This window comes from Miniopterus schreibersii, assembly GCF_964146895.1.
Source record: "Miniopterus schreibersii genome assembly, chromosome: 8".
NCBI lineage: Eukaryota > Metazoa > Chordata > Mammalia > Chiroptera > Miniopteridae > Miniopterus > Miniopterus schreibersii.
In genome coordinates, this window is record NC_138109.1 from 46,484,576 (window position 1) to 46,511,053 (window position 26,478).

At 33.9% G+C, this 26,478-nt stretch overlaps 1 protein-coding gene across 1 annotated transcript in view; it reads right to left on the reverse strand.

Annotated features, from left to right (window-relative positions):
• Window positions 1-227: 227 nt before the first annotated feature.
• The window catches only part of LRRIQ3 (leucine rich repeats and IQ motif containing 3), an 83,405-nt gene continuing 57,154 nt past the window's right edge, over window positions 228-26,478 (reverse strand). Inside the window, exons 7-8 of the mRNA XM_081144616.1 lie at window positions 5,308-6,034; window positions 228-1,148 (exon numbers count right to left, since the gene is read on the reverse strand). Coding sequence (XP_081000742.1) covers window positions 992-1,148; window positions 5,308-6,034 — 884 coding nt within the window. The 3' untranslated portion in view covers window positions 228-991. The remainder of the gene's footprint in view (window positions 1,149-5,307; window positions 6,035-26,478) is intronic.

Here is a 26,478-nt window from a genome sequence, read left to right on the forward strand (position 1 = left end):
GATTTTTGATCCTTCAAACTGTAAATAGTATGTGCCAGTAAAGGTCATGAGATTGACATGTGACAGCACATAAATAGGAAAACAGAGCCATAAACAGAAAAGCACTGTGTGTAATATAATATCTGCCTCAGTACAAAGTAATAGAAACATGGAGATGAATAAAACGGTCGTTGCCTTCAAGAAGCTCAAAGTTGGGTAGAAATAATCTAGAAAATTTATATCTTTTTAACAATGTTCTTTATTTTTCAAGTTTTATATCATGACTATGTATTAAATAGACTTAAAATTAGTATATACCATTTCTGTATACTGATCACAATTAGATAATTATATGTGTCCTCTCCCCCTCTTCTTTCACCCCATATATGCAAAGGCAAACACACCAAAAACAAATATCTAAAATCTTATAATATCTAAGAAAGTTAACAGCAATGTTTAACTTCTCTTTTATATTTTAAATATCCTGAATTTTTATAAGAGCATGAATCATTGACACAGTGGTAAAAACTTTATTTTGATAAAATATTCAGAAATTGTTTTAACAAAATAAACAGAAAGCATAATTAAATATATGAGAGCACGTAATGAAACTCATCAAAATACACAGTGTCTTAATAAAAGTCAGCAGTCGGGCCAGAAAGAACTATGGTAAGATTGCCAGAAAAACTGAAAATAGCTTTGTTACTCTCAGGATATGAAACAATATAAGCAATGCCTTTTGCAATATTTCCTGCAATAAAAGAAATCTGTTTTAATTGTTCCTTGGACATCTGGATATATAAGAAACCTTTGGGGTGCCAAGTTAACTTGATTTTAGCTAAATTATGATCAGTAACAGAAACATTTTAATTACTCTTTATATTTTTAAGAAGATTTATGTACAAATTCATCTTGTGACACAGAATATTTCTTCTTTCATAGCATTAAAGTCCTTTAACTGAAAATAACGGCTGTAATTCAAAATGTCCATGGGATGTGATCTGGTATTAGTTCATTCTGTCAATCCACTGGGAAATCCAAAGACTACATTTGTTTTTACAATTGCAACTTTTGCTTTAGCATCTCGGAATCTTTCATAAGCTTTTTGAAAGGCAATCATATCAAAAACAAATTTTTCTTCAGCGTGTCTTTTATATATATTTTGAGCTCTAAGAGGAAAAAGGAAAGGTAATAGAATGAGATACTTTTAAATTACTAAAATCATAACACTTAGTTAATGATAGATATATTCAAAATAAGATACATACAAATCAGAAAAAAAAGACAGAACTTCACTTGTTGCATAGAATCTTATTATATTCACTAATATGCATTTTAGGCTATTATTTCTACAATTTCTGTTGGCTATAATAGAATCCATAAAAACCACGGCTTAGATTCCCAAAGAGGCATCTAAACCAGACTACGCTATGATTTGCAGAAATTTTACTTAAGCCTCACTAAATCCAAGCTTCTTCTAGGACTCTGTGTTTTTTAATTTTTTTTGTTTAATCTCTTCACTTTTTTCCCCTAGCCCCGCAACTGCCCTTCCCTCTGACATCTGTCAGTCTGCTCTCTGTGAGTCTGTTTCTCTCTTGTTTGTTAGTTCATTTCTTCATTAGATTCCACATATGAGTGAGATCATATGGTACTTGTCTTTTTCTGACTGGCTTATTTCACGCTGCATAATGCTCTCCAGGTCGATCCATGCTGTCCTTCTTTTTGACACCCTAGTAGTGTTCCATTGCTTAGGCCTCTGTTACTGACTGAACTGTGTCCCCTCCAAATTCATGTATTGAAGTCCTAACACCCAGTAGCTTAGAATGCAACTGTATTTGTAGAATAGGTCCTTTAAGAGGTAATTAATTTTAAATTGGATCATATGTGTGAGATCTAATTCAATATGAGAAGATGAAGAGACACCAAATATGTGCACACACGAGACACAATGAGAAGGCAGCCACCTACCAACCAAGGACAGAGGCCTGAGAGAAACCAAACCTGTCACCACCTTGATCTTGGACTTCTAGCTTCTAAAACTCTGAGAAAATAAATTTCTGTTTAAACCACCCCATCTGCAGCATTTTGTTATAGCAGCCCTAGCAGACCAATACAGACTCTAAATTAGAGAAAGATGAACCAGGTTACACTGTCAAACCTGGAAATGCCATGGGCCTTAAATGAATTCATTCATTCTTCCTCATTCATTCAGTAGTTACATATTATAATGTTTGTCACATTCCCTAGATGCTAGAAATACCAAGATACATATGATATGACAATGAAAAGCTTGTAAAAAGTAAACAGAAATAGTTATTTAAAAATAGAAATAAAATGCAATAGTACCATAATGAAAGTACTATGTAACAAGACAGAGTGAAACATGATGAAAACATTAGTAACTAATCTAGGGAACAGGCAGGGGGAAGAAAAGAAAGGATTCAGGGCCAAAGTAGAAGCAAAGAGGGCAGCACAGCGTGGCACGCCCAGAGTGACAGCACTCTGTCTGTCTGGGTCACGCAGTTCTGGGAGAACGGTAGAGCAGATACACCTAGAAAAATACAGACTAGCTCATGGTGTTCTTTATCTGTGTTTAGGGGAACTAAAAATCTGGATTTGGGGAGTGAAAAAGAAGCCTATATCTACAAAGTCTAAAAATTACTTACTATGTGATTTAGCACAAGTTATTTATATTCTCTCTACCTCATTTTCTTCATCTTTAAAAGGGGGATAATCCAAATCATCGGATTTAGTAAAAGACTAAATGAATTAACACATTTTAAATCCTTAGAGGAGTGCCTGACATTTAATCATTCTTTTTTACTGGGTAGATAACAGTGGTATTCATCAGGACAAAAAAAAAATGTAGGAACAACAACTAGATGGGGGAAAAGATTAGAGTTCTGTTTTTGTAAAATTTAATTTATAAAGCCTGGCTATCCATGTGGTGACGCCAAGAGAGCTGAATACAGAGAAGCAATGGCTTGTGGTTAAGAGTACAGGCAGTGAAGCCATTCTGCTTGAGTTTGAAACCCAGATCTGCAGCCTACTGATTGTATGATGTTTAAGAAGAGACAATTCATCTCATAGGGGTTAGTGAGAAGTAAATGACCTAATATGTTTAAAATATTTAGCGGGCCAGGCAGGGCGTGGCTCAGCAGTTGAGCGTTGACCTGGGATCCAGGAGATGGGGGTTCAATTCCCGGCCAGGGCACATGCCGGGGTTGCGGGCTCGATCCCCAATGACTCTCTCATCATTGGTGTTTCTATCTCTCTCCCTCTGCTGCCCTCTCTCTGAAATCAATAAAGATATATATATATATATATATATATATATATATATATATATATATATATAAAATATAAAATTAAAATTAAATAAAATTAAAATAATAAAATAAAATAAAATATAAAATAAATAAAATAAAATAAAATATTTAGCGGAATGCCTAGAATTTAACAATCACTCATTGAAAATTAGTTACAACTATTGTGTCTGGAGCTCGGAAGAATAATTTTTTATTTTTTAAGATTAGTTTTTTCTATTTTTTTATTGATTTTAGAGGCAGAGGAAGAGAGAGGGAGAGATAGAAAGAAACATCAATGATGAGAGAGTCATTGACTGGCTGCCTCCTGCACGCCCCCTACTGGGGATCAAGTCTGAAATCCAGGCATGTGCCCTGACCAGGAATCAAACTGTGATCTCCTGGATCATAGGTCGATGCTCAACCTCTGAGCCATGCTAGCTGGGCTGAAGAACAGTCTTGTCTGGACATGTAACAATGTAAAAGTCATGGCAAAAGGAACTTTGCACATGTAATTAAGGAAACTAAAAAGTCTAAATACTGTACTGAAATTGCCCTTCTACACATAATAATTATAAACTGTGGAAAAAATGTAAAAAAAACCCCCAAAACCCAACTATTTAAAAGAATTGAAGAGAAACACAATGATTATAATTATGTAGTATACCAGGATCACACAATTGGAAAGTAAAATTATGAAAGAAATTCCATTTACAATACCATCAAAAAAATCCTATAAAACACTTAGATATAAGCTTAACAAAAATATGCAAGGCCTGTCTTTGAAGAATACATGTGGTAAAAGTAAAGGAAGAGTTAAAAAAAAAAAAGATTTTAGCCATAAGTAAGTATGGAAGAGTTTCAAATTTAAGAGGTAAGGCAGCTCCAAGTGAGTTTAAAGGTTGTTGGGATCCAAAAGTGTTTAGGATAGGCAACTGAAAGAGTTGTTCTTATGAATTTGGAAGCTAACTGTGATTATGGTAGACCTTGGATGAAGCAAAGCTTTATAAATCAAGGTAAGACCACAGTGAGTGAGGAGGATAGTGTAGGAGGTCCAATGATGACCAAAATAAATAAAAAAAGTAGAGACGATGTAATTGGATAACTGCCTTATGTGCCATATCTTCAGGCTAATTAATACTCAACTTCAAATGGAAACCCTGCTGTTCTGCCTTGAGCAATATCATTGCTTTTTCAAAGTATGGGCAGGAATATTTTGGAAAACTTATGACCTGCTTTTACCTGGTATGTAAGTTCTTTCATTTCAAAGTCTCTTTTTAATTCATTCTTAAATGCCCCTGTGGGTATTTTATCAATTTCCTAAACTAGAGATTTATGGTTGCCCTTTCTTCTTTCATTCTTCCTTATGCAGCAGCAGGAACAGGGAGCTACTGTCTCAGTAATGACTTCACTAGTTATTGAGATTCACCAGAATGCTTTTAGGTCAAGTATTTTAACCAGAAAAAAAAAGAAGAAAAAAAGCATGGAAAAACTCTTAAGTCTCTAGACAGACTTTACTTTTTTGAGTCACATCTCTTTTCTGCATGTTGACACTCTAGCTTTATTTGAAAATATTTATAAATAAAATTCAATAATGCCTTTCAGGATAACACTATACTGCATTATTCTTGGGTGCTTTCAAAGATAATATCTTTGCAGCAGTTTACAAAAGAAGATAATTCAGTTAAGATACATTAGGAAGCTCACTTGACTCTGTATCTTCTACAAATTAATGATGGCCAGACATTCAATTTGTTGTGATAAACTAAGCTAATTAAATTTTTCTAATACCAATTTGCATTAGATTTGTGTTTTGATACAAAACAAATCTAAAAATAGAGTTTTTTATTGTCTCATCTTTGGTAACATATTAGGACATATTTGTCCTTTTGTTGTTGTCATTTCTGTTTTCCAAAGCAGAATATACCATGTTAAAAGTACTGTTTACTAGATCTTGACATTTAGTATGCAATATTCACATGAAATGACTTAAACTCTTCTATTATATCAAAACTGTACCTACCTAAGTTCCTTCATGTGTTTTAGTAAATCCTTTTGATTTTTTTCTGCTTCTCGTTTTTGCTGAACAATCTGGTGTTTCTCTTTTAAGAGAGCTTCATTCTTCTTCCCTCTGTCAATTCTATTTAGGTTCTTGGTCCAAAAAGTACGCTCATTATTTAAGTTTTGAATTAATAAGCGGTCTTCAGCTTTTTGGTTTTTCCCTTCTAGAAACAAAGCTCTCCTCTCCCTAACTTTTTCAAGGTAGTTGGACCTGTCCTGCCAAAGTTGGCGTAAACCATACTGAACTGCCTTCTTATCTTCTGCCCCTCGCTTCTGTGCAGCCCGTTTTTTCTTAGTTAAAGCTTCTAGAGCCTTTAAGCCACCTCTTTCTTGGGCAGTTTGTGCCATGGTTACAGCTATTACTTTTTTCTTATGGCTTTCCTGCTTCTCTTGTTCTGAGCGATATTTATCAATATCACAAAGTGTTTTGAGTTTTATACCCGTTCTGTGTGTTGTAAAAAACTCTCTTCTTAGATTCTTCTCCAAAAGCTTGTGTGTTTTTTTAATTACTGGTTTTTGGTGAGTGGTAGAATATGGCTGGGTATACGCAGGAAAAGAATCTTGTTCTTTCTCTTTCAATACTTCAGCATACTTCAAGGAGTCTGGTGAACATCTGGGTAATTTGAACACTGATATCCTAAAACCGGCATGCAATTTTTCATCCTCAGTTTCACCTTCTGACTCTTGACCTATATCACACAGCAGACAAATAAAATATATTATACAAGTGTTAACCACAGCTTATTGTTCTGTCTCAACTGTTTTGAAAGATACATTAATAAAATTCACAAGAACCTGTTATTTACTTATATTAAGAAGCATGTTTCCCAACTAATGTTCCTTTTCAATTTGAGATTTAATAGTGATTCTGGAAAGAAAAATCACTATTGAAACATTTTAACACAGAAATGCACTGATTCCTGTATTTCCTGCATTATCCTTTTCAATTATTTAACTTGCACTGACTCAATAGCAGTATCTTATACTTATCCCTACATACCATTTATACATATAGTTATCTCATATTTGCAAAGAAATTTTAATCTGTTTTACCTTGTTGTTTTATTGTTTGTTTTGTAACTCTCATGGAAACTAATAACTGCCATCAACATTGTTTTTCCCTTCACTGGGCACACAAAGGAACCAAATCTCTCAGCCTCCTTTGCTACTACTGTGACCATGAGACCAAGTCCTCTCCAATAGCGTGTGGGCAGAGTGATATGTGTCATTTCTGGTCCATGACTATTAAGGAACAAATGTACCTCTCCTCCTCCTTTCTTCTTCTGATCCATTGCAGAGATAAGGTCCTACAAGATGGTAGATATACAAGGTGGGAAGGCCCTGGCTCCCTGAATCACTACTTGAAAAACTACTCACTGATAAGGATTATATAACTCCCACTCTATGGAAGCCAGAAATAAATGGCAATTATATTTGAGTCAATATATACACTTCTGGGTCTATCTGTTATCATAGCCAACCTAATTAACATAATAACTTGAATCACATTGTTCATATATTTATTTTCTGACAAGCCCACTGATGAATTTAGGACCAGGTGACACATACTGGTTAAAAAAGTTATATTGGTTAATCTTAGGAACAGATGTTTCCATGTTTGACTCTCTATTAAAATTTCATCCTGCTAGCTCTAAGTATTTTATTTTTCTTAATAGAAAATTCTCCTAAAGTCTTTATATCTCAAATCTGATCGTGGTGGTTTTATGGAAGCTAAGGTGATCATGAAAAAGGGCAAGGCTTGTGGTCTAGGCAGGTAGTAGGGAAAAAGAGAATAGGTAGAATTTTCAACAGAGGCCACAGTCATTCAACATTAGAAAAGGAAGCAGTGTTTAGTGCTAAATAGAAGATCAAGTCTAGCAAGTAAAAAAAGAATACAAAGCTAAAGTATCCACAAGTGAGTGTTAAGAGTTTGGGCCCAAAGTAAATCACTAGATATATAGAGGGACAAAGCCAGAGTTTTAGGTCTAGAGTTAATAGGGTACAGTTTTGAGGCAACTACCTAGAAATAGCACTGTTTTGTGTAATTGATTTTATGTGTGAACTTTGGCATGGAAAAGCTGGCCAAGAATAAAAGATAAGGAATAGAAAATGCAACATTAATAAATTTCTAAACGTTCTGGTCACCAATTCTAATTTGCGTGGAGGTGGGAGGGTTTTCCCACACAATCATGCAATGCTCCGACACCAGCCTGCTGTCCTACAAGTCAATGCAATCCCGACACTACCTACTTGGAGATATGGTCAGATACCACAGGTTAAGGGTTCAGGCCTATAAGACCGCGCACCCCTGCTTCAGACGCCAATTGTCTTATAGTCATAACAATAGCAAGTCAACTATAGATTAGTGGTTCTACCGATCCCCTCTTATAGTGGCTCACAGAGCTCGGACATTTTATGTACTAGATTTCTGGCTTATTATGAAAGAATATATATAACTCAGGAACAGTCACATGGGAAAGATGCATAGGGCAAGGTATGAGGAAAGACTATGAAGCTTCCATGCCCTCTCTAAGTACTCCACTTGCCCTGAAATCTCTGCTTGTTCACCAACCTTGAAGCTGTCTGAACCCAGGCCCTTTGGGTTTTTAAAGAGGCTTCATTACAGGCATGACTGACTAAATCATTGGCCATTGGCAACTGAACTCAACCTCTAGCCCCTCTCCCATCCCTAGAGGTCAGGGGTGGGACTAAAATTCCAACTCTTTCATCACATGTTGGGTCCCTTGGCAACTGGCCCCTTAGGTGTGATCCAAGGTTTACCTCACTAACAAAAAAGACATTTTGTTGTTCTGCTCTTATCACTTAAAAAAATCCCAAGGGTTTTAGGAGCCCATTTTGGCCTCTCAATAACCTCATGAGGTAAGTATATATAATTGTTATCTTCATTTTCAGATAAAGAAGTTGGAGCTTAAAGAAGTACCAATATGCTGGATTAGATCCTAACATCTGGCTAACATTTTGCTGAACAGAGAAAAAAAGAATGAATAAAAGTAAGTAAATTTCAATAGCCTATTGAAACAAAAATATCAACATTCATAAAAGAATCCAGAGTATCACAACATAACATTGCAATAACCACATATAATCTGAAACATGTCGTGTGAATAAAAATTATAGCACAAAGGATACCATAAAATACAGGAAACATACAACCATATAGGCCACTTAACCTCTTCCTTTCTGTATTTGATGTGAAGTGTTACAGTCTTAAGAAGACTTATAATTCCTAGAGAAAATAAACATAATGCAAATAGATTCAACTAAAAATCCAACAAATAAATTAAAGTGGACTAAAAAAATATTTGAACAATTCAAAAGACAGGAAAAAAGAAATAGAGAAACAAAAAACTGAGCAGATGTAACAAAAAAAACAAACCAGAAAACAAATAAAATATTCCTGAGCTAATAGAATTAGTTTCCTTACACAAAGAGACACCAGAGATCCCTTACTCAATCTTTCCATGCACACATACTAAAAAAAGACCATGTCAGCACACATCAAGATCTTGCCATCTACAAGCCAGAAAGAAAGGCCTCAACAGAAGTCACCCATGTTGGCACCCTGATCTCAGACTCCCAGCCTCCAGAACTGTGAGAAAATAAATCTGTTGTTTAAGCCACTCAATCTGTGGTATTTGGTTATGGAAACCTAAACAGACAAATACAAAAGGAGTACCCTGTCTTCTGAATTTCTAAGCGCATTTCCCAACTGGTGTTCTCCACTTATTTGTCCATTTGTTGGTTGCTTCTTGTATGTGCCTTGACTGGGGATCAACCCCACAGCCTTGGTGTACGGATGGAGACGACTCTCTAACTAACTGAGCTACCTGGTCAGGGCTCACACTTGATGGCACTGTCAGTTAAGACATAGGAAAGGTGAAGCAAAAAGGCTATAGGAAAAATAAACAAATCAAAGATGTCAGAGAGGGGAAAGGTAAAAGAAAGAATAAGTTAATGAGATGAGGAAAGAAGTATATATTAGTTATTTCAAATTGTTCATCCCTCTGCGATACCTAGGTCTTGTAGTGGGACTCTTGACTTCCTTATAAAACACAGACTTTTAAAAAAGTAGTATATTTAAAAGTACATGTATTTTTTAAAATTCTAAAAGAAAACAGGCAGTAAAATCTCAGACAATACCCATAGCAATATTTTTGCTGAATTTTCTCCTAGAGCAAGGGAAACAAAGGAAAAATTAAACAAATGGGACTACATTAAACTAAAAAGCTTCTGCACAGCAAAAGAAACCATCAACAAAATGAAAAGGGAACTCACTGTATGGAAGAACATATTTGCCAATGACAATTTGATAAGGAATTAATTTCAAAAAGATATAATGAACTTATACAACCCAACACCAGGAAGACAAACAATCCAATTAAAAAATGGGCAATGGACCTGAATAACACTTCTCCAAAGAGGACATACAGATGGCCGAGAGACATGAAAAAATGCTCAAAGTCACTAATCATCAGGGAGATGCAAAATAAAACTATAATGAGGTATCACCACGCACCTGCCAGAATGGCCACCATGGATAAATCACCAAACAAGTGCTGGCGAGGGTGTGGAGAAAAGGGAACCCTTGTGAGTACTGACAGAAAATATTTTTTATCTAACATATCCTCCTCTCCCTAAAGATAATGCTCAGGGTCTAGAACTGCTCAGAAGCTTTTTGTTTCTATGTTTTCTTTTTCCTGTTTCTTAAGCAGTGGGCCGAAAAGAGTGTATGTAAACACGAAATGATGCAATTCTGTTTAATTTGGTAAATAGTAAAGTGGCATAAAATAACCCTTTGATAGGTCTCTGTCTTAGTGCCTTAAAATGTCTTAAGTTAGGACTTTTTAAAAAAGTACATAGTCTATCATGTTGCTGTTTAGTGTTCTTTTCATTCAACTTGAAGACCTCTCTTTAGCATTTCTTGTAAGGCACATCTAATGGTGATGAACTTCTGAAGCTGATATCATATTCAACAGTGAAAAACTGAAAGCTTTCCCTCTAATATTAGGAACAAAGCAAGAATGCCACTGCTGTTCCATGCAGCGCTGAAAGTCCTAGCTAGAGTATTTAGACATGAAAAATAAGAAAAAGGCAACAAAATCAGAAAGGAAGAAGTTAAATTGTCCCTATTTGCTGAAGACATAATCTTATATCTAGAAAACTCTAAAGACAGATAATGGTTAGAACTAGTAAATTCAGTAAAGCTGCAGAATAGAAAATCAACATATGAAAATTGGTTTTATTTATTTACATTAACAAAAGAATATCTGAAAAGAAATTAAGAAAACCATTCCATTATGACAGCATCAAAACAATGACATTCTTAGAAATAAATTTAACCAAGCTGGTGAGAGCTCTTTACACTGAAAACACTGAGACACTGATGAAAGAAAATGAAGAAGACACAAATAAATAGAAAGATTTCTTGTGAAAGAATCAATATTGTTAAAATGTCCATACTACCCAAAGCAATCTACAGATTCAATGCAGTCTCTATCAAAATCCCAGAGGCATTTTCTTTACAAAAATAGAAAGAAAGAAAAACACCAATTTTATAATTCGTATAAAATCACACAAGACAACATATAGACAAAACAGTCTTGAGAAAAATCAAAGCTAGAGGCATCATGCTCTCTGATTCCAAAATATCTTATAAAGCTACAGTAATCGAAATAGTAAGCTACTGGTATAAAGACAGACATATAGGCTAATGAAAAGAATGGAGAGACCAGAAATAAATTCACACATATGCAGTAAACTGATGTCTGACAAGGGTACCAAGAATACAAAATGGGGAAAGGATAGTCTCAAACAAATAGTAATGGGAAAATTGGATTTCCACATGCAGAAGAATGAAATTGGAACCTTATTTTACACTGTACACAAAAAATCACCCCAAATTGATTAAATACTTAAGTGTAAGCCCTGAAATTGAAAACTACTAGAAAAAAATATATGGGGAAAGCTTCATGACTTTAGTCTTGACAACAATTTCATGACAATGACTCCAAAAGCTTAGGCAAGAAAAGCAAAAACAGACAAGTAGTATTATATCAAACTAAAAAACTTCTGCACAGCAAAGCAAACAATCAAGAGTGTTAAAATTCAAAGAATAGGAGAAAATATTTGCAAAACATATATATCCGATAAGGGGTTAATCTCCAAAATATATAAGAAACTCCTATAACTCAATGGTAAAAAACTTAATGTTCCATTTTTTTAATGGACTAAAGACTTGATTAGACATTTCTCCAAAGAAGACATACAAATGGCCATCAGATATATGAAAAAATGCTCAGTGCCACTAATCATCAGGGAAATGTAAGTCAAAACCACAATGAGATATCACCTCACATCTATCAGGATGGCTATTATCAAAAAGACAAATACCACATGCGTCTGTAAGGACGTGGAGAAACTTGCACACTGTTGGCAGCAATGCAAACTGGTGGAGCCACCATGGAACACAGTATGGATGTTCCTCCAAAAATTAGAAGTAGTACTACTATATGATCCAGAAACCCCGCTTCTGGTATATAAAAAAAATTTTAATCAGGATATTAAAGAGACATTAGCACTCTTATGTTCACTGCAGCACTATTCAGAATAGCCAAAGTGTGGAAACAATATAAATTTCCATCAACAGATGAATTACTAAAGAAAATGTGTCATATACATACAATGGAATATACTGAAAGACAAATACTGCAGAATTCCATTTACATGAGATATCTAAAATAGATATTTAGAATTTTTAATTGTGACTCATGGTCATATTAGAGTCCATTTTTCTATTCATCTCATTCCTAAAGTATCAATTTCTATTGTTTCAATTGTAATTTATCCTGATAATGTTAATAATTCTTCTATTTTAATTTCTTTTTGGATAATGTACCTCATATGTCTAAGGCTCTGTGAGCATTTATCCAATCTCAGATTTCAAATCTTAATTTCAATGTTTTAGTAACGTAATAGACACCAATTTTCCCCAATGGCAGCTACTTAAAATTACATACAGTCTCAGTGAAGAACTTAATAGCTTCTAGCTTCCTAGAGTCATTTTGATTTATCCATCTATTAACTCATCTATCCATTTATATTTTAGTAGCTTGAAAATTCAATTGAAATTCAATAATTACAACTATAAAATTTCTTATTCAATCTCCCTCCATTTCTTAATTTTTTCCCCTCTAAATTTTAGTTTATTTTTAATTGTTTGAAAATTATTTCATTTCTATGGATATTAGTCATCTCTCTTTAATAGAAAAATGTTTTCTTTGCTAAACACAGCAATCAGATAAAAAATATAATGTATGTGAAAAATGCCTATATAACACTGAGCATTTGCTACATATGTGCAAGGTATGCTTGTAGATATGGGAGATGAAGCATTATGATAGGCATGATGCCAGGTCTCATGAAACTTCTAGTGGCAAAAAGCAGATAACAAACTCATAAATAGGAAAATATCAAACAGGAATGAGTACTCTTATGAAAGTGAGTGGGGTAAAGTGACAGTGACTCTAGTAGTTATACTGGGTATACAAGAAAGACTTTTAATAGGAAATTCAATTGAATCTCAAATATGAAAGACAAGAAGGAATAAGCAGTGGGACAATTTAGGAGAAAGAAAGTTCCAAGAGAAATGAGAAACTACTGTACGGACACTAGGCAAAACACATTTTGTCTGTTAGGGAAACAAAGAGAAAGCCATTTTTTTTGGAACCCAGTAACATAAACGTGTTGTGGTTGGCGTGGCTCAGTGGTTGAGCAGCGTCCTGTGTACAGGAGGTCCCAGGTTCCGTTCCCTGTCAGGGCGCATGCCTGGGTTGCCGGCTTGATGGTCAGTAGGGGGCATGCAGGAGGCAGCTAATTGATATTTCTCTCTCATTGCTGTTTCTATCTCTCCTCCTCCCTTCCTCTCTCTGAAATCAATAAAAACATATTTAAAAAAACAAAACAAGATAAAGGTGGTGTGAGATGTGGTTCGAGGTTAGGCAGATTATATGCAGTATTATAGGCCACAGAAAAAAATGTGAATTTATGAGATTTAGAGTATGGAAGAAGAAAGTTTAGGGATTTTTTTTTTTTTTTTACAGGCAAAGCCAACAGGGCTGCTGATAAATTAGATCACAGAGGAGAAAAAACATAAAACAAAAAACAATCAAGGGTGAATGCTACTGGGATTTTGTCTTGAGAAAACAAATGGACGGTGATGCCATTTGTTGAAATACTGGGGAAAATCAGATTTAGTGAACTAGGTTAAATAAATATTCTATGTATTACTATTTCTGAAGTTCATATTCAAACACCAGAGAACATTTCACTAATATGTCACATTTAAATTCTTTATCTTTAAAAAATCATTTTAATTTTTCATTAATATGTCATTTAAAAATATTTAATTTTATAAATAGGAAAATCATTTTAAAGTAATACTATTTTCCATTTACATGATTACTAATAATAATCAGGTAAACACTGAGAAAAATAACACCTTTGTATACTTTTATTAAGAATACCAGCTGATTTTTGAGGTACAGCCATTATTTCCACAAATTGCATTCTTCAACACAGGGTAACTACTTTTTCAAATATAGTTTACCCTATGAAAAAGAAATGTTTGCTAAAAAGAAATTTCCACAAATTGCATTCTTCAACACAGGGTAACTACTTTTTCAAATATAGTTTACCCTATGAAAAATAAATGTTTGCTAAAAAGAAATTATCCTTGTAAAGCATATAAAATTCTCTATTTAAGAGCGAAACAACTGGACCACATTATAATTAATTTATTTTCAACTGTCTCAACAGATAGTTTTAACTATCACATGAAACTTTTAGAACTCACAGGAACATGGAAGCCAGGACCATTTGTGGTCAACAGAGCTTATTTGGGTCTTCTAAATGTATTACAGATTTATATGCCATCTGTGAAGAAACAAATGGTCTAAGACTATTTAAAATCAGTGCAGGAATGATCTGAATGTTCACAAATGGGTCTGAAGCAGTTGCTCTCTTCAGCAAAACTGCCTGACATCTTAGCACAAGCAGATGGCCCTGTGCGGCAAACAGGCTTTCAGCAGCTTTGAGTTCAGGTGAAATAAAGAACAGGAGGCAAAGGAAAAAAAAGTAAATATAAACAAAAAAATGTGATATCAACTGCTGCCATGCACAGGGTTTTCCCTGACTTGTTAGGCACGTAAATATCATTGAAATTATGGTGACACAATGGCTATTTTCTTCCACTGATGTTTTCTTAGTAACAATGCAAAAGTGCCTGAGGTTATCCCCCAGCCCTCCCATTACATATAAACACATAATGTGGTATAAATGGCCTAAGATATGACCCAAGATCATCATAATATAAAGCATGCCCTTTAGCCACAGTGCAATTAAACTAGAAAGCAGGAATAGAAGAAAGTTTTGGAAATTCACAAGTATGTAGAAATTACATAACATAGTCCTGAATAACAAATGGGTCAAGAAGAAACCACAAGGGACTTTATAAAATAAGATAAACGAAAACAAAAGAAAACATTATAGGGTTCAGCTATTGCAGTGCTCAGAAGGGAATTTATATCTATAAATACCTACGTTCAAAATGAAGGAAGATCTTAAATAGATAGTCTAAACTTCCACCCTTAAGAAACTAGTAAAAAATTATTAACGAAACCCAATACAAACAGAAGAAAGATGATAAAGATGAAAGCAGATATAAACAAAAGAGAAAATGAAAGTTGTTTTTTTTAAAAAAATCAACAAAAATTGACAAATCTTTAGATAGACGTCACACCCTACCCCTTTGTTTTTATCTTTTAGCCAAGTTCAGCCCCTGGTTAAGCATAGCACATCTGTCGGTCAAAAGCTGTGTTTTATCTCCCTCAGCCAGTTAAGGTTTTTACCTTTTACTGTTCGTGTGTGTGTGTGTGTGTGTGTGTGTGTGTGTGTGTGTGTGACTGGTTGGTTGCTATCACAGTTCAGATTTCATGTTTGTGTGCCATATTTTGTCAGAAACTAATAGCTTGGAAGTACCCTCACCAATGCTTGAGAGCATGCAGTCTTGGGCATGCACACAGTCTTCCAGACTCCCAGAAATGTGTGATTTTATTCTTAAGCCTGGCTGTTAGGAGTTCACCTTGGGTCAGAATAGCTTGTTGTTCAGCCAGTGTTTGGTCAGAGGTTTAGCTTAAGCCCTTTGTGCTGGTGAAGCATCTTCTGACTTATGTTAATACATCTGTGCGGATGGGAAATGCTTTTAAATCCGCCCCATATCATGTTCCAGTTGCTCCCAAGTAGGTGAAACGTAGCACATAGGCACAAACTTCTGGATCCTTAAGGTTGACTGTGAGCCCTGGAGGGCTCTTTGCTGTTGTTTCCCTTGGTATCTCTGTTAAACTTCTGGTTGTTATGTCATTTCACTTATTGCTACCAGTGTTATGAAACTATGAGCACCTTCTTCATAGCACACCAAAATCTCCACTGTTTTCAACAATGCCTTTTAGGCATGGAATCTTCCATCTGTTTCAGATAAACTCAATCACTTCAGTCAGAGCTGCAGAACTCTTCATCCTTACAGTCTGTCTCTCCTCCTGGGCAGAACTTCTGTTCCACTGCACAGGAGTAGGGGTGAGGAGAGTGGTCTGCACAAAATGATTGCCACAAGTTACCAAAAATCCTTTGATTCCTTTTTCCTAAGCATACAACACACTTGTGAAGGGAGGTAACTGAAAGCAACATCAAGTCAAGAATTTCTGGATGTGTGTAATAGTCTGCTTATCAGGCTGGGTAGGGTTTAAGTATAAAGACTAATGAATTTAAAAACAAACAAACAAAACAGTCAACTGCCCCTGCCCCACCATTCCATACACATAGTGAATATACAAAGATTGAACAGGGAAAGGCCAACTACAAGTGGGAAGGAGGCACACATTAGTCACTGGTTTACTCTGTGACATGTTATCCTACCTTCAGATATGGGTGATCTGCTTTTTAATTTAATTCTTTTATTTTTTTTGAGGAGTTCTTATGTCTTCTGGAAGTTCTTCCTTTTTCATTATATCCCTTGGCCATATCTCAGGTTGGGAAATTGCCTATCTTAGAGGCTACAAAAGATCTCTCAGTACACTTCCTACTTGCTAAAGATTGAAGACCCAAGTGTATCTTTAAGTCTTGAATGATCAAAGGTATTTCAGATTATGATTCTTTGGTAATAACTTTCCATTAAAACATCAGATGTTTATCTATTTTCTTCGGCAGTTCAATGTGTCAGTAATTATATTCAAAATTCTTTTGAAATTGAAGACTACCCAAAGAAATGGAGAGATAGTCTATGCCCATTGACTGGAAAAATCAACACTGTTAAAATATCCATATTAATTAAAGGGATCTACAGACTCAATGCAATCCCTGTCAAAACCCCAGCAGCATTTTTCAAAGAAATAGAACAAAAAGTCCCCAAATTTATACGGAATTTCAAAAGACCCTAAAGAGCCAAAGCAATTCTGAGAAAAAAGGACAGAGCTGGAGGTATCACACTCCCTAATTTCAAACTATACTATAAAGCTACAGTAACCAAACAGTATGGCACTGGAAGAAAAACAGACACATGGCTCAATGGAACAGAATCAAAAGCCTAGAAATAAAACCACAGGTATATGGAAAGTCTCTTCAATAAACGGTATTCGGAAATCTGGACAGACACTTGCAAAAGAAGGAAAATAGGCTACTATCTTCCACCATACACAAAATTAACTAAAAATGGATTAAAGACTTAAATGTAAGATCTGAAACCATAAAATAGATAGAAGAAAATATAGGTGGTAAGCTCCTTGACATTGGTATTAACAATATATTTGTGGACCTGACTCCAATGGCAAGGAAAACAAAAGCAAAATTAGACAAACGGGACTGCAGTGGAACCTCGGTTTTCAAACTTAATTCGTTCCGGAAGGCTGTTCAAGAAGTGATTTGTTTGAAAACTGAATCATTTTTTCCCATTAGAAATAATGTAAATTGAATGAATTTGTTCCAGGCTCCCAAATGATTCCGTTTTAACCTTTCTTATGTACAAAACAGTCTAAAGTACTGTTTAATCTATAACCAAACACTTCTTTTCTTAATTTATCGAACTACCCTCTACTAGCCTTAAACAAATCACTTTTAGCACTCATTACAGGGGAGCAGCATCTTTGCTTTTTCACATATCATTGCCTCCAAAATGCTGTCACCAGCTAACTGCCTTTCTTTATTCAAATCAGCAACAGTTTTTCTGCCTCTTCAATTGCGCATGATAGTTTTGTGAGCACTTTCACATCCTTAGCAACATCAGTACACCTGATGGCCTCTTTATGTTTTAATATTGTGCTAATCACCTATTTCACCAGCAACAAAAACAAAAACAAAAAACAGGAAAACATTCCAAGCACAGTAAACTGACTCCCGTTTTCTTCTTAGTTTGTGGCTTGAGAGACTTTTTGTCATGCTAATTTAACAGCAGGAAAGAGTTATCAGGTTGAGAACTGAAATTTGATTGACAACTGAGACATTATTTCCATCAACAACTTGGTCTAGAACCAAATTGTTCTAGATGGGAGACATTCGAGAGCCAAGGTTTACTCAAAAGAAACCATCAACAAAATGAAAAGGCATACTACAGAATGGAAAAAGATATTTGCAAATCATACAACTGACAAGACTCATATACTGCTGGTGGGAATGTAAATTAGTATAGCCACTAAAGAAAACAGTGTGGAGATTCCGCAAAAGATTATAACTACCATATAATCCAGCTATTCTACTTCTGGGTATTTATCCAAAGAATGCTAAAACACTAATTCAAAAATAAATATGCACACCTATGAATACAGCCAAGATATGGAAAGAACCTAAGTGTCCACAGACAGATGAATGGATAAAGAACATGTGAAACACACACACACACACACACACACACACACACACTACTATTCAGCCATAAAAAGATGAAATCTTGCCATTTGTGACAATATAAATAGATCAAGATGGTATAATGCTAAGTGAAACAGTCATATGGAAAAAGACAAATACCATATGATTTCATTCTATGTGGAGTTGAAAATGAAAACAAAACAAACAAAACCAAAAACAAACTCATGGTGGCAGACAACAGACTGGTGGTTGTCAGAGGGAAAGGGGGTTCAGAGAGGGCAAAATGGGTAAAGGGCCTCAACTGCATGGTGACGCATGGAAACTAAACTTTTGGTGGTGACCACAATGTGGTGTATACAGATGTCAAATTATAATGTTGCACACCTGAAATATGAAAGGTTATAAACCAATCTTACCTCAATTAAAAAAAAATTCTTTGGAGTTATATGCAGTGCTTAGAGCTGTTTTTTTTTTTCTCCTCTTACCTTTTCCAATCTCTCTTACTCTAGAAATTTAATGGAAGTTACTAGAAAGCTATCTGGGACAACAGGTGGTAATCCCACATACTTAATCTAAACTCTGCCCTGAGTTATCATTTTCAACTAAGAGGTTTGGGTCTTTGTCTCAAAGAGTCATTAAATTTCATGTTTTACTATTTGGAGTAACAGAAGTGGACAACTTTCCAAAAATACAAGGCCCTATATCTCTGCACTCTCCATTCTCTTTTGTGTTGCCTTGAAAACCAACTACTTTGCTGAGCTGGTTTTTCTTTAGGTTAACTTGCCAAACACAGTCCATTATAATCAATACTCTCTTTTTCAACTTGCTACTACAAAACTTGGATTGCCATTTTTCCAGTCTCGGACATCAGTTTTCTCATGTGATCACCAAATGAGACCATATTTGTTTTTTTTTGTTACGGTATCAATTCCTGTATTTAGAGTATAATTAATCTTAACTTCTATCACAAACAAAACCCTGAAATTTCAGTAGGTTAGCCGAGTTAGGATTCATCTATTTCCCATCTAAGAACAATTGTGAGTCAGTAGGAACTTGCAGATATGTTAATGAAACACATGGCCTCCCAGATCTACATTGCAGTCAAGTGGACATAAATAATCACATAATTCCTGCATAACTGCATGGGAAACAGGGCAATGCAATGTACGGCATTGTTGCTTAGAATCAAAATAAATCCAAATGTATCTGACTCAAAAGTCTATTTTCTTCCCATCAAGTTATTCTTACTTTTATTTTAATATATTCTTCTCCCTCTTTATTCTTGGTAATAAGAATATTAAAAATAAATTTTAAACTAATGTGAACTATTATACTGATAAAAAATATATTTTTGTTTGCTTTTAATTTTAAATCTAGCAACAAAGATTTCTAGTTTTATATGCATGAGTCTGCTCTAACTGCTCATCTGAAGTAATTTAGTTGATATTATTTTATATCCTGGACTAAAATTCAGTCATTCTAGCAAACAATTGGGGAGAAAAGAAAAAGCCACTGTTAAAATTGCCTAAAGCACAAGTGGAGAGAAATCAGCAAGATATGATAAATTGGGTAAATTTGAAAGAAAAATGTTGGAGGCAGAAAATGTAATGTGTTTCAATGGAAACCATAAAATTTCCTTTAGAGTCTTCATATCAGACTCATATGTGGTAGAGCAAGACAAAGTATGCAACACAGGCAAAATAAAAGATTGTATAAATCTGATCAGGCACTTTGATATAATGACCTTCAAATAATAAACCCTTTGACCTTACATTCTGAATAGGAAATAGCAATTTTGTTCTCAGAAATGTGTTTTGTATAACAGCTGGTACTTTTTGTAAAGGATTTGAATTTACTTCTTCATAACTATATCTGAAATATAAATGCTGTTTTGATATATAACTGCAGAAGATCAACCCATCTTCCACCTATATTTATTATAAAGGGTTAAAAATGCACTAACATAACACACACTTTTAGGATTCCAATGTCTGTCTGGCATGCTGTATCCTTTCAGTATAAATCAAGGTATTTATATATCTAATTTCCTTTTTTTTTTTCTAAAATTAATTTATTCTTAAATTGAATTTATTGGGGTGACATTGGTTAGTACAAAATAGAAAAAACATTGTTGAAGCATCAAGTCTCTTTAAAACATCTGACCTGCAGTGATACATCATTTTCATAAAGAAAAAATAATAAAATATTAGGCAATATAAAATAAAAGTAGAAGGGGTAATAGGTTTAACTTAAATTAAAGAAGATAAACACATCTATTTATGACAAGCTAATAATTAGTAAAACAGGTAATTTGGATAATGTTTACAACAAAAGCAATCAACTGTTAAGCTGTCATGTACAATTTGACAATATAAATGAGACAATATAATACCTATCCTTATTCACAAGTTATATGCAGGGCTTTTTAACTTCATAATCTCATAGATGTTACACTAAAACATGTAATATCACCCTTTCCACTAATATCTGAGCTCCACAAAGGTAGGTTTATATGTGCTTTATTTACTGTTGGGTTTTGAATGCCTAGAGCTGATAAAAATATATATGTAGTAATAATCTAAAATGTAGTAAAAAAAACCCTCAGTATAATAAAATACTCTCTAAATTTCAACACCTGCTGGAGGGGTGGGAAGAAGGAGTTAAAGAGTTTGGACAATGATTATTCAATTCTGTTTATAAGGTGGATGGCCACAGGAAAAGAAAAAAAAGGCAGGTGATCTAATCTAATCCCCAGGTCAACTGAAACTCCAGAAGAGTGGACAAACGATATTTCCTAGCAGAAAGAGACCTTATCTACTGAATGCCTTTAGCAGGCTGGTGCATTGCTAAAGGATTGTTTATATTAAATAAACCCTCTCTGGAGAATGTCATATAAACTACACAACTCTCTGAAATATAAAACAGAAATGATTCCTAATGCAAACTTGTCTCTGTGTGAGGTAAACACATAAACCTCAATAGAGATTTCTTTTATTTTGCTGGGCCATAGATGCATGTCCTTCAAGGGAAAAGAGAACCTGGACATCCAGCCTTGATGTCTCAGATCCCTCCCTACTTCATTTGAGCCTCTTGATTATTTGTATCTTTTAAATTATTAGTAAAATTTCAACCAGGATAAGATCTCAGATTTGTGTATGTCTAATTTGACCGTCCATTCATATTAAATTGGGCTATGGATGATAGAAAGTAATGATGGTATGTAACTTGTGTAATTATATCTTTCAAACTGGGACATGTTCAAGACTGTTCAAGACTGAGAGGAACTGCTATTAATAATTGCACCCGGACATTAATTGAGACATTAGGTATTAATTGAGATTTTCCAGGGCAAAACTGAGACATATAGTCATGGTAGAAATAGCAAAGGGTCCAACTTTCATTATTGTATTGATTATTTGATAACTATTTTTAAAGTTTTGCCAACTTGAAATGTCCTTGTGAGAAAGTGAATGGGGAAATATGGTCTCATATAGGAGTTGAAACACTCAGCAACGTATGAATTATGAATTATTCTGGCTGACATTATAGTAACAATATAAGAATCAGAAGAAAACATACTATGGCATAAGGAGATGTTATTTCTAATTAAACACTAAAAAATCATCTGTTACTGTTATGGATAGATTTCTAATCCACATTATATTTACCTGCATAAGTATCAGTGTTTAAGAAAGATATCTTAAAGTTGGAATTATGGTAACAAGCGATAATAGCACTCGGACTAACTGATATTCTTTCAGAATCATGGAATGTTTCATGTGTCTCAGGGGAATCTTATACAGTGCCTAATGCTTAAGAGTTGCTTAGGGAATGAAGCTGTAAAAACATACAAAATGTGTAACTGATGCTATCAGAACCATTACCTATTGGGGTACATGTTTTCTGGAGATTTTAGAGGCAGCATAAAGCCTATTCATGAGCTAAATTATAAGATTCCTGCACTTATCAACTAATTTAAGGAACATAAATAGGGCTTCAGTGGACCCATGAATCCCTTGAAATTATAAGTAGAATGAATGTGTGTTCATATGGGCATTTTTGAGAACAAAGAGAGGTTAATTTTTTAAATCATATTCTTAAATTTCATTATACTTGTATTTGTGACCAAAGAAGAAAATAAAAGATTAAGAATCAGTGCTCAAAAAAAAAAAATCTAGAGAATAGGTCCACCTAACCACAACTCATACTGTGAGGCAATAATTGCTCATGTTTATGCTCTGTGTAATGAAGGAGTTCCTGGCCTAGTAGAAGCTAGCTGCCTGTTATTAGACTGGACAACTTTGAAAAATATTAACCCATAGCCATTCATTCAAATTTCCTTTACCTTAAAAGAAGAGAGGAGTAACTGCCTAATTGATTTTTACCAAATCCTCCCTCCCCTACTTTAACAACCTATATATTGTAAGCTCTCTGATATCCAGGATTAACTTTGGGGATAATGTTTTGATTATTCAAATGTTTTGATCATAATGTACCTTTATACATCATATATTGATAATCAATTTTCAAATTATGAATATAATAATATATTCAGAATACTAAAAATATCATTGAATCATAATTTAAGAATTCTGTTATTCAGAACTTTGATTTCTTCCTTTCAGTGCCTTGAGTTTATTATGAACATGAATATTATAAAATGTAAAAAATCCTCAAAATAAATAATTTGGTAATATCTTCACTTCTTTACTTCCATTCACTCATAATCTTCACCAACATGATTCCTGTCTCTGCCATTTTGCAGAACTTGCTCTTTGTCAAGGTCACTACTGACTCTCCATATTCCAAATTCAATGAATACTGTTTTGTTGTATTCTACACAGTGGAACAGTCTATTCCTTTTAATCAATTTTATCAAATTAGTATATGGGTATATTTTTGAAAGTCGAGAATTATAAGTCATAAAATTTAAAAGATTTCTCAGTAATTACTACAAAAATAAGAGATAAATACTAAATTTCGTTCACAAATGCTAGTTATTTTAAGCATAAAACTTCACACAGAAATTCACATTTATAGTAATAAACATGTTTCTTATTTAAAATATTAGAGATCTATTTCATTTATATAATACACATATGAAACATTATATAATACAAACATATGTGTATATTCCCTACTATACTATTTTTCCTTATCATAATTATATAACATAAAAAAATTATTATAAATTTTACCAGCCCATGTAGATTCTCTCCCAAACCATCCAGTTTACCTGTGTGCCATACAAATTTTATCATTTTCAACATGTGCCACTTTTGAAAATTAAGTTTCAGAAATAAGCTTGCAGAACACCTGTTGACTACTGTTTCTTGGGTGCACATAGTGACTCTCTAAAAACTCATTGAGAAAAATAATGAATTAAGAAATGAAACACATAATTAGATAAATAGGGTATACGAAGATTTTATTGCACCCTTGTTGATGCTATAGCAATACATGAAAGCTGTGTTTAAGAGAGGGGGGAATCACTACCTATCTGATTCCTTACTTACTGTTGCCATGCAGCTCACCTCTCTCAGACAAAGATTGACTTCATTTATAAGACTGATTCAAGATCACTTAATATTTTGTGTGGGCACAGTATACTGCCAGGTGTTATAGAAGACAGAGAAAAAATATAAGCAGAGTCACAGTGCTATGTTCTTAGGATTATTAGTGCTATATAACTAGGACCTAGCCTTTGTAAGAAGGAGGAATTCTGAGATCCTTACAGAAGGTAGTAATTCCTTGTTTCCCCTCTTAAACACAACTTCCATGCATTGCCATAGAGTTAACAAGGAACATAACCCCAGGGTAATGTAAGAACTTCAAAGCCACACCAAAATGTTTATTCTATAAGGAATGATCTTTTACTTAAAGGTTGAAATAAGGAAGTAATATAATCATATATATGTTTTTTAAATAATATATTGGTAGCAAAAAGATCAGCCGGGAGTCTATTGGAATAATTTGGACAAGAAAAAACTAGTATGAAAATATGGCCTATGAATGGTGGACTACAATCTAGATAGATGCTCCCTTTCTAAGATTTGAAGAGTAACTGATATGAAAAATTGGTGAGATAATACCATATGGAAATATATTATTTGAGGAGCTTGGTGATCTCTGCCAGAAAGCTCATCCCTTCTCCTCTCTTTGAACTTACCTGCATTGGCACAGACTAGTATCTGGAATTGGTAATTTCCCAATTCACATTATCAAGCACAGAGTCTAATACCTCTGGGAATATAATCTTCAGGCAAAAATAAAGCTGAATCAAGAGAAAAAGGGACATCTGTAATATTTTAAACAAAAATAAAATTAAAAAAAATTAAAAAAATAAAAACATACATGTATAGTAATACAAAAAAATAATAATAAAAATAAATAAATAAAAGGAAGGGAGTCCAGCTAGTGTGACTCAGTGGTTGAGTGTTGACCCATGAACCAAGAGGTCACCAGTTCAATTCCTGGTCAGGGCACATGCCCAGTGAGGGACATGCAGGAGGCAGTCAATCAATGACGTTTCTCTCTCATCGATGTTTCTCTCTAGCCCTCCCACTTCCTCTCTCTCTCTAAAAATCAATAAAAACATATTTTAAAAAGGAAGGGAAATTTCAAAAATTTGTATCAATTACCTGTTTATCACAATAATGCTAAGTAATAAAGAACACTAGAACATAAAATAAATAAAAAAGAGAGAGAAAAATAACAATCTGGACAACAGGAGCTACTGAAAGCAAAATTAGTCAGAATAAGAATTTTAAATAATCATTTAAATGTACCAAAAAGAAAGGAAAAGTAAAGCAATATGAAACAAGAATGAGAAAAAAATAGTAATAAAAGTAAGTAAGTTAAAATCTTCAGTACGTAGATGATATAAATAGTAAAATCGCTGCTGCTGAAGAATAATTCATGAGTTTAAAGATCATATGGAGAAATCCTTCCAAAAGATGTCTGGGAAGGATGAAGAGATCTAAAAACAAATTTTGAAAGATATGGAGCATAGAAGTAAAAGTGCTTAGGTAAAACTGGTGTCCCAGAAGAAGAGAAAAATGGAGAGGGAAAAAATGTGTGAAAAAATAATGGAAGATATGCCAAGTAGAAGAGAGCAACGGAAAAAAATCTCCCTTTCTCTCTCTCTTTTATATATATGTATTTGTGTGTGTGTGTATGTGTGTGTATACATGTCATAGTAAAATTTAAGGACACCAAAGACAAAGAAACAATTTTAAAGGAAAAGGAATAAAATGACATATTTCTTAATAGTAATACTAAATTCATAAAACAATAAAATAGTATTTTTAAAGCATTCAAAGAAAATTTTGAACATGGACAAAATTTAGCTAACTTATTGCTCAAATGTGAGGGGAAAAAATATGTTCTTATAAAAGGTGAAATGTTTTTAGTATAGCCTCACATTATAAACAATTTTAAAGAAAAGTGAGAAGAAATAAGGCGAAAAATCAATCTAGGAGATGGTGCAAATGATATTGAAAGTAAGGCTGATCAAATAATTTGGTAAGATTTGCTATTTTTTACATCTTTTTTCAAAAAAGCTAAAACAAAATAAACAGAATAGAAAAAGTATACACATAATGACAAAATTAAAACTCAGATGGTAAGACTGGGTCTTAGACAAGAGGAAAGACCTTAGTCAGATAATGGGCCGCACATGAATATGGGTTGTAGGTAAGTAATGGTACTGTCTCGATGCTGACTTCCTGGTTTTTATAACTGTACTGTGATTATACAAGATAATAGCATTTGGAGAACGGGCAAAGAAAAGTCAGAAATAATTTGTAACTTGTGTAACTTTTTTTGTCATTTGAAATTAGTTCAAAATAAAAACTCAGAGGAAAGGGGGAAATATAGGTGTCAATAATGAAAAGACAAGAAAGAGGAATACAGAAACAGAAAAAGTAGAACAAACTGGACAAAGACAAAGAAGACAGAAATAGGCCCAACTCTTTCAATGAATATAATATATACAAATGGGCTAAATGAGCTGGCCCAGCCACTTGCTGTTTCATGATACATGTATAAAGCAAAAGGTCAAAAGTAAAAAGATGAAAAATATATTAGGAAAATTATAACTAACACACAGTTAGTACAATTACACTAATATCAGATAAAACAGAGTCTGAGAAAAAAACATTATTATGGATAAAGAGGATGAATACATAATGTTAAAAGGTTC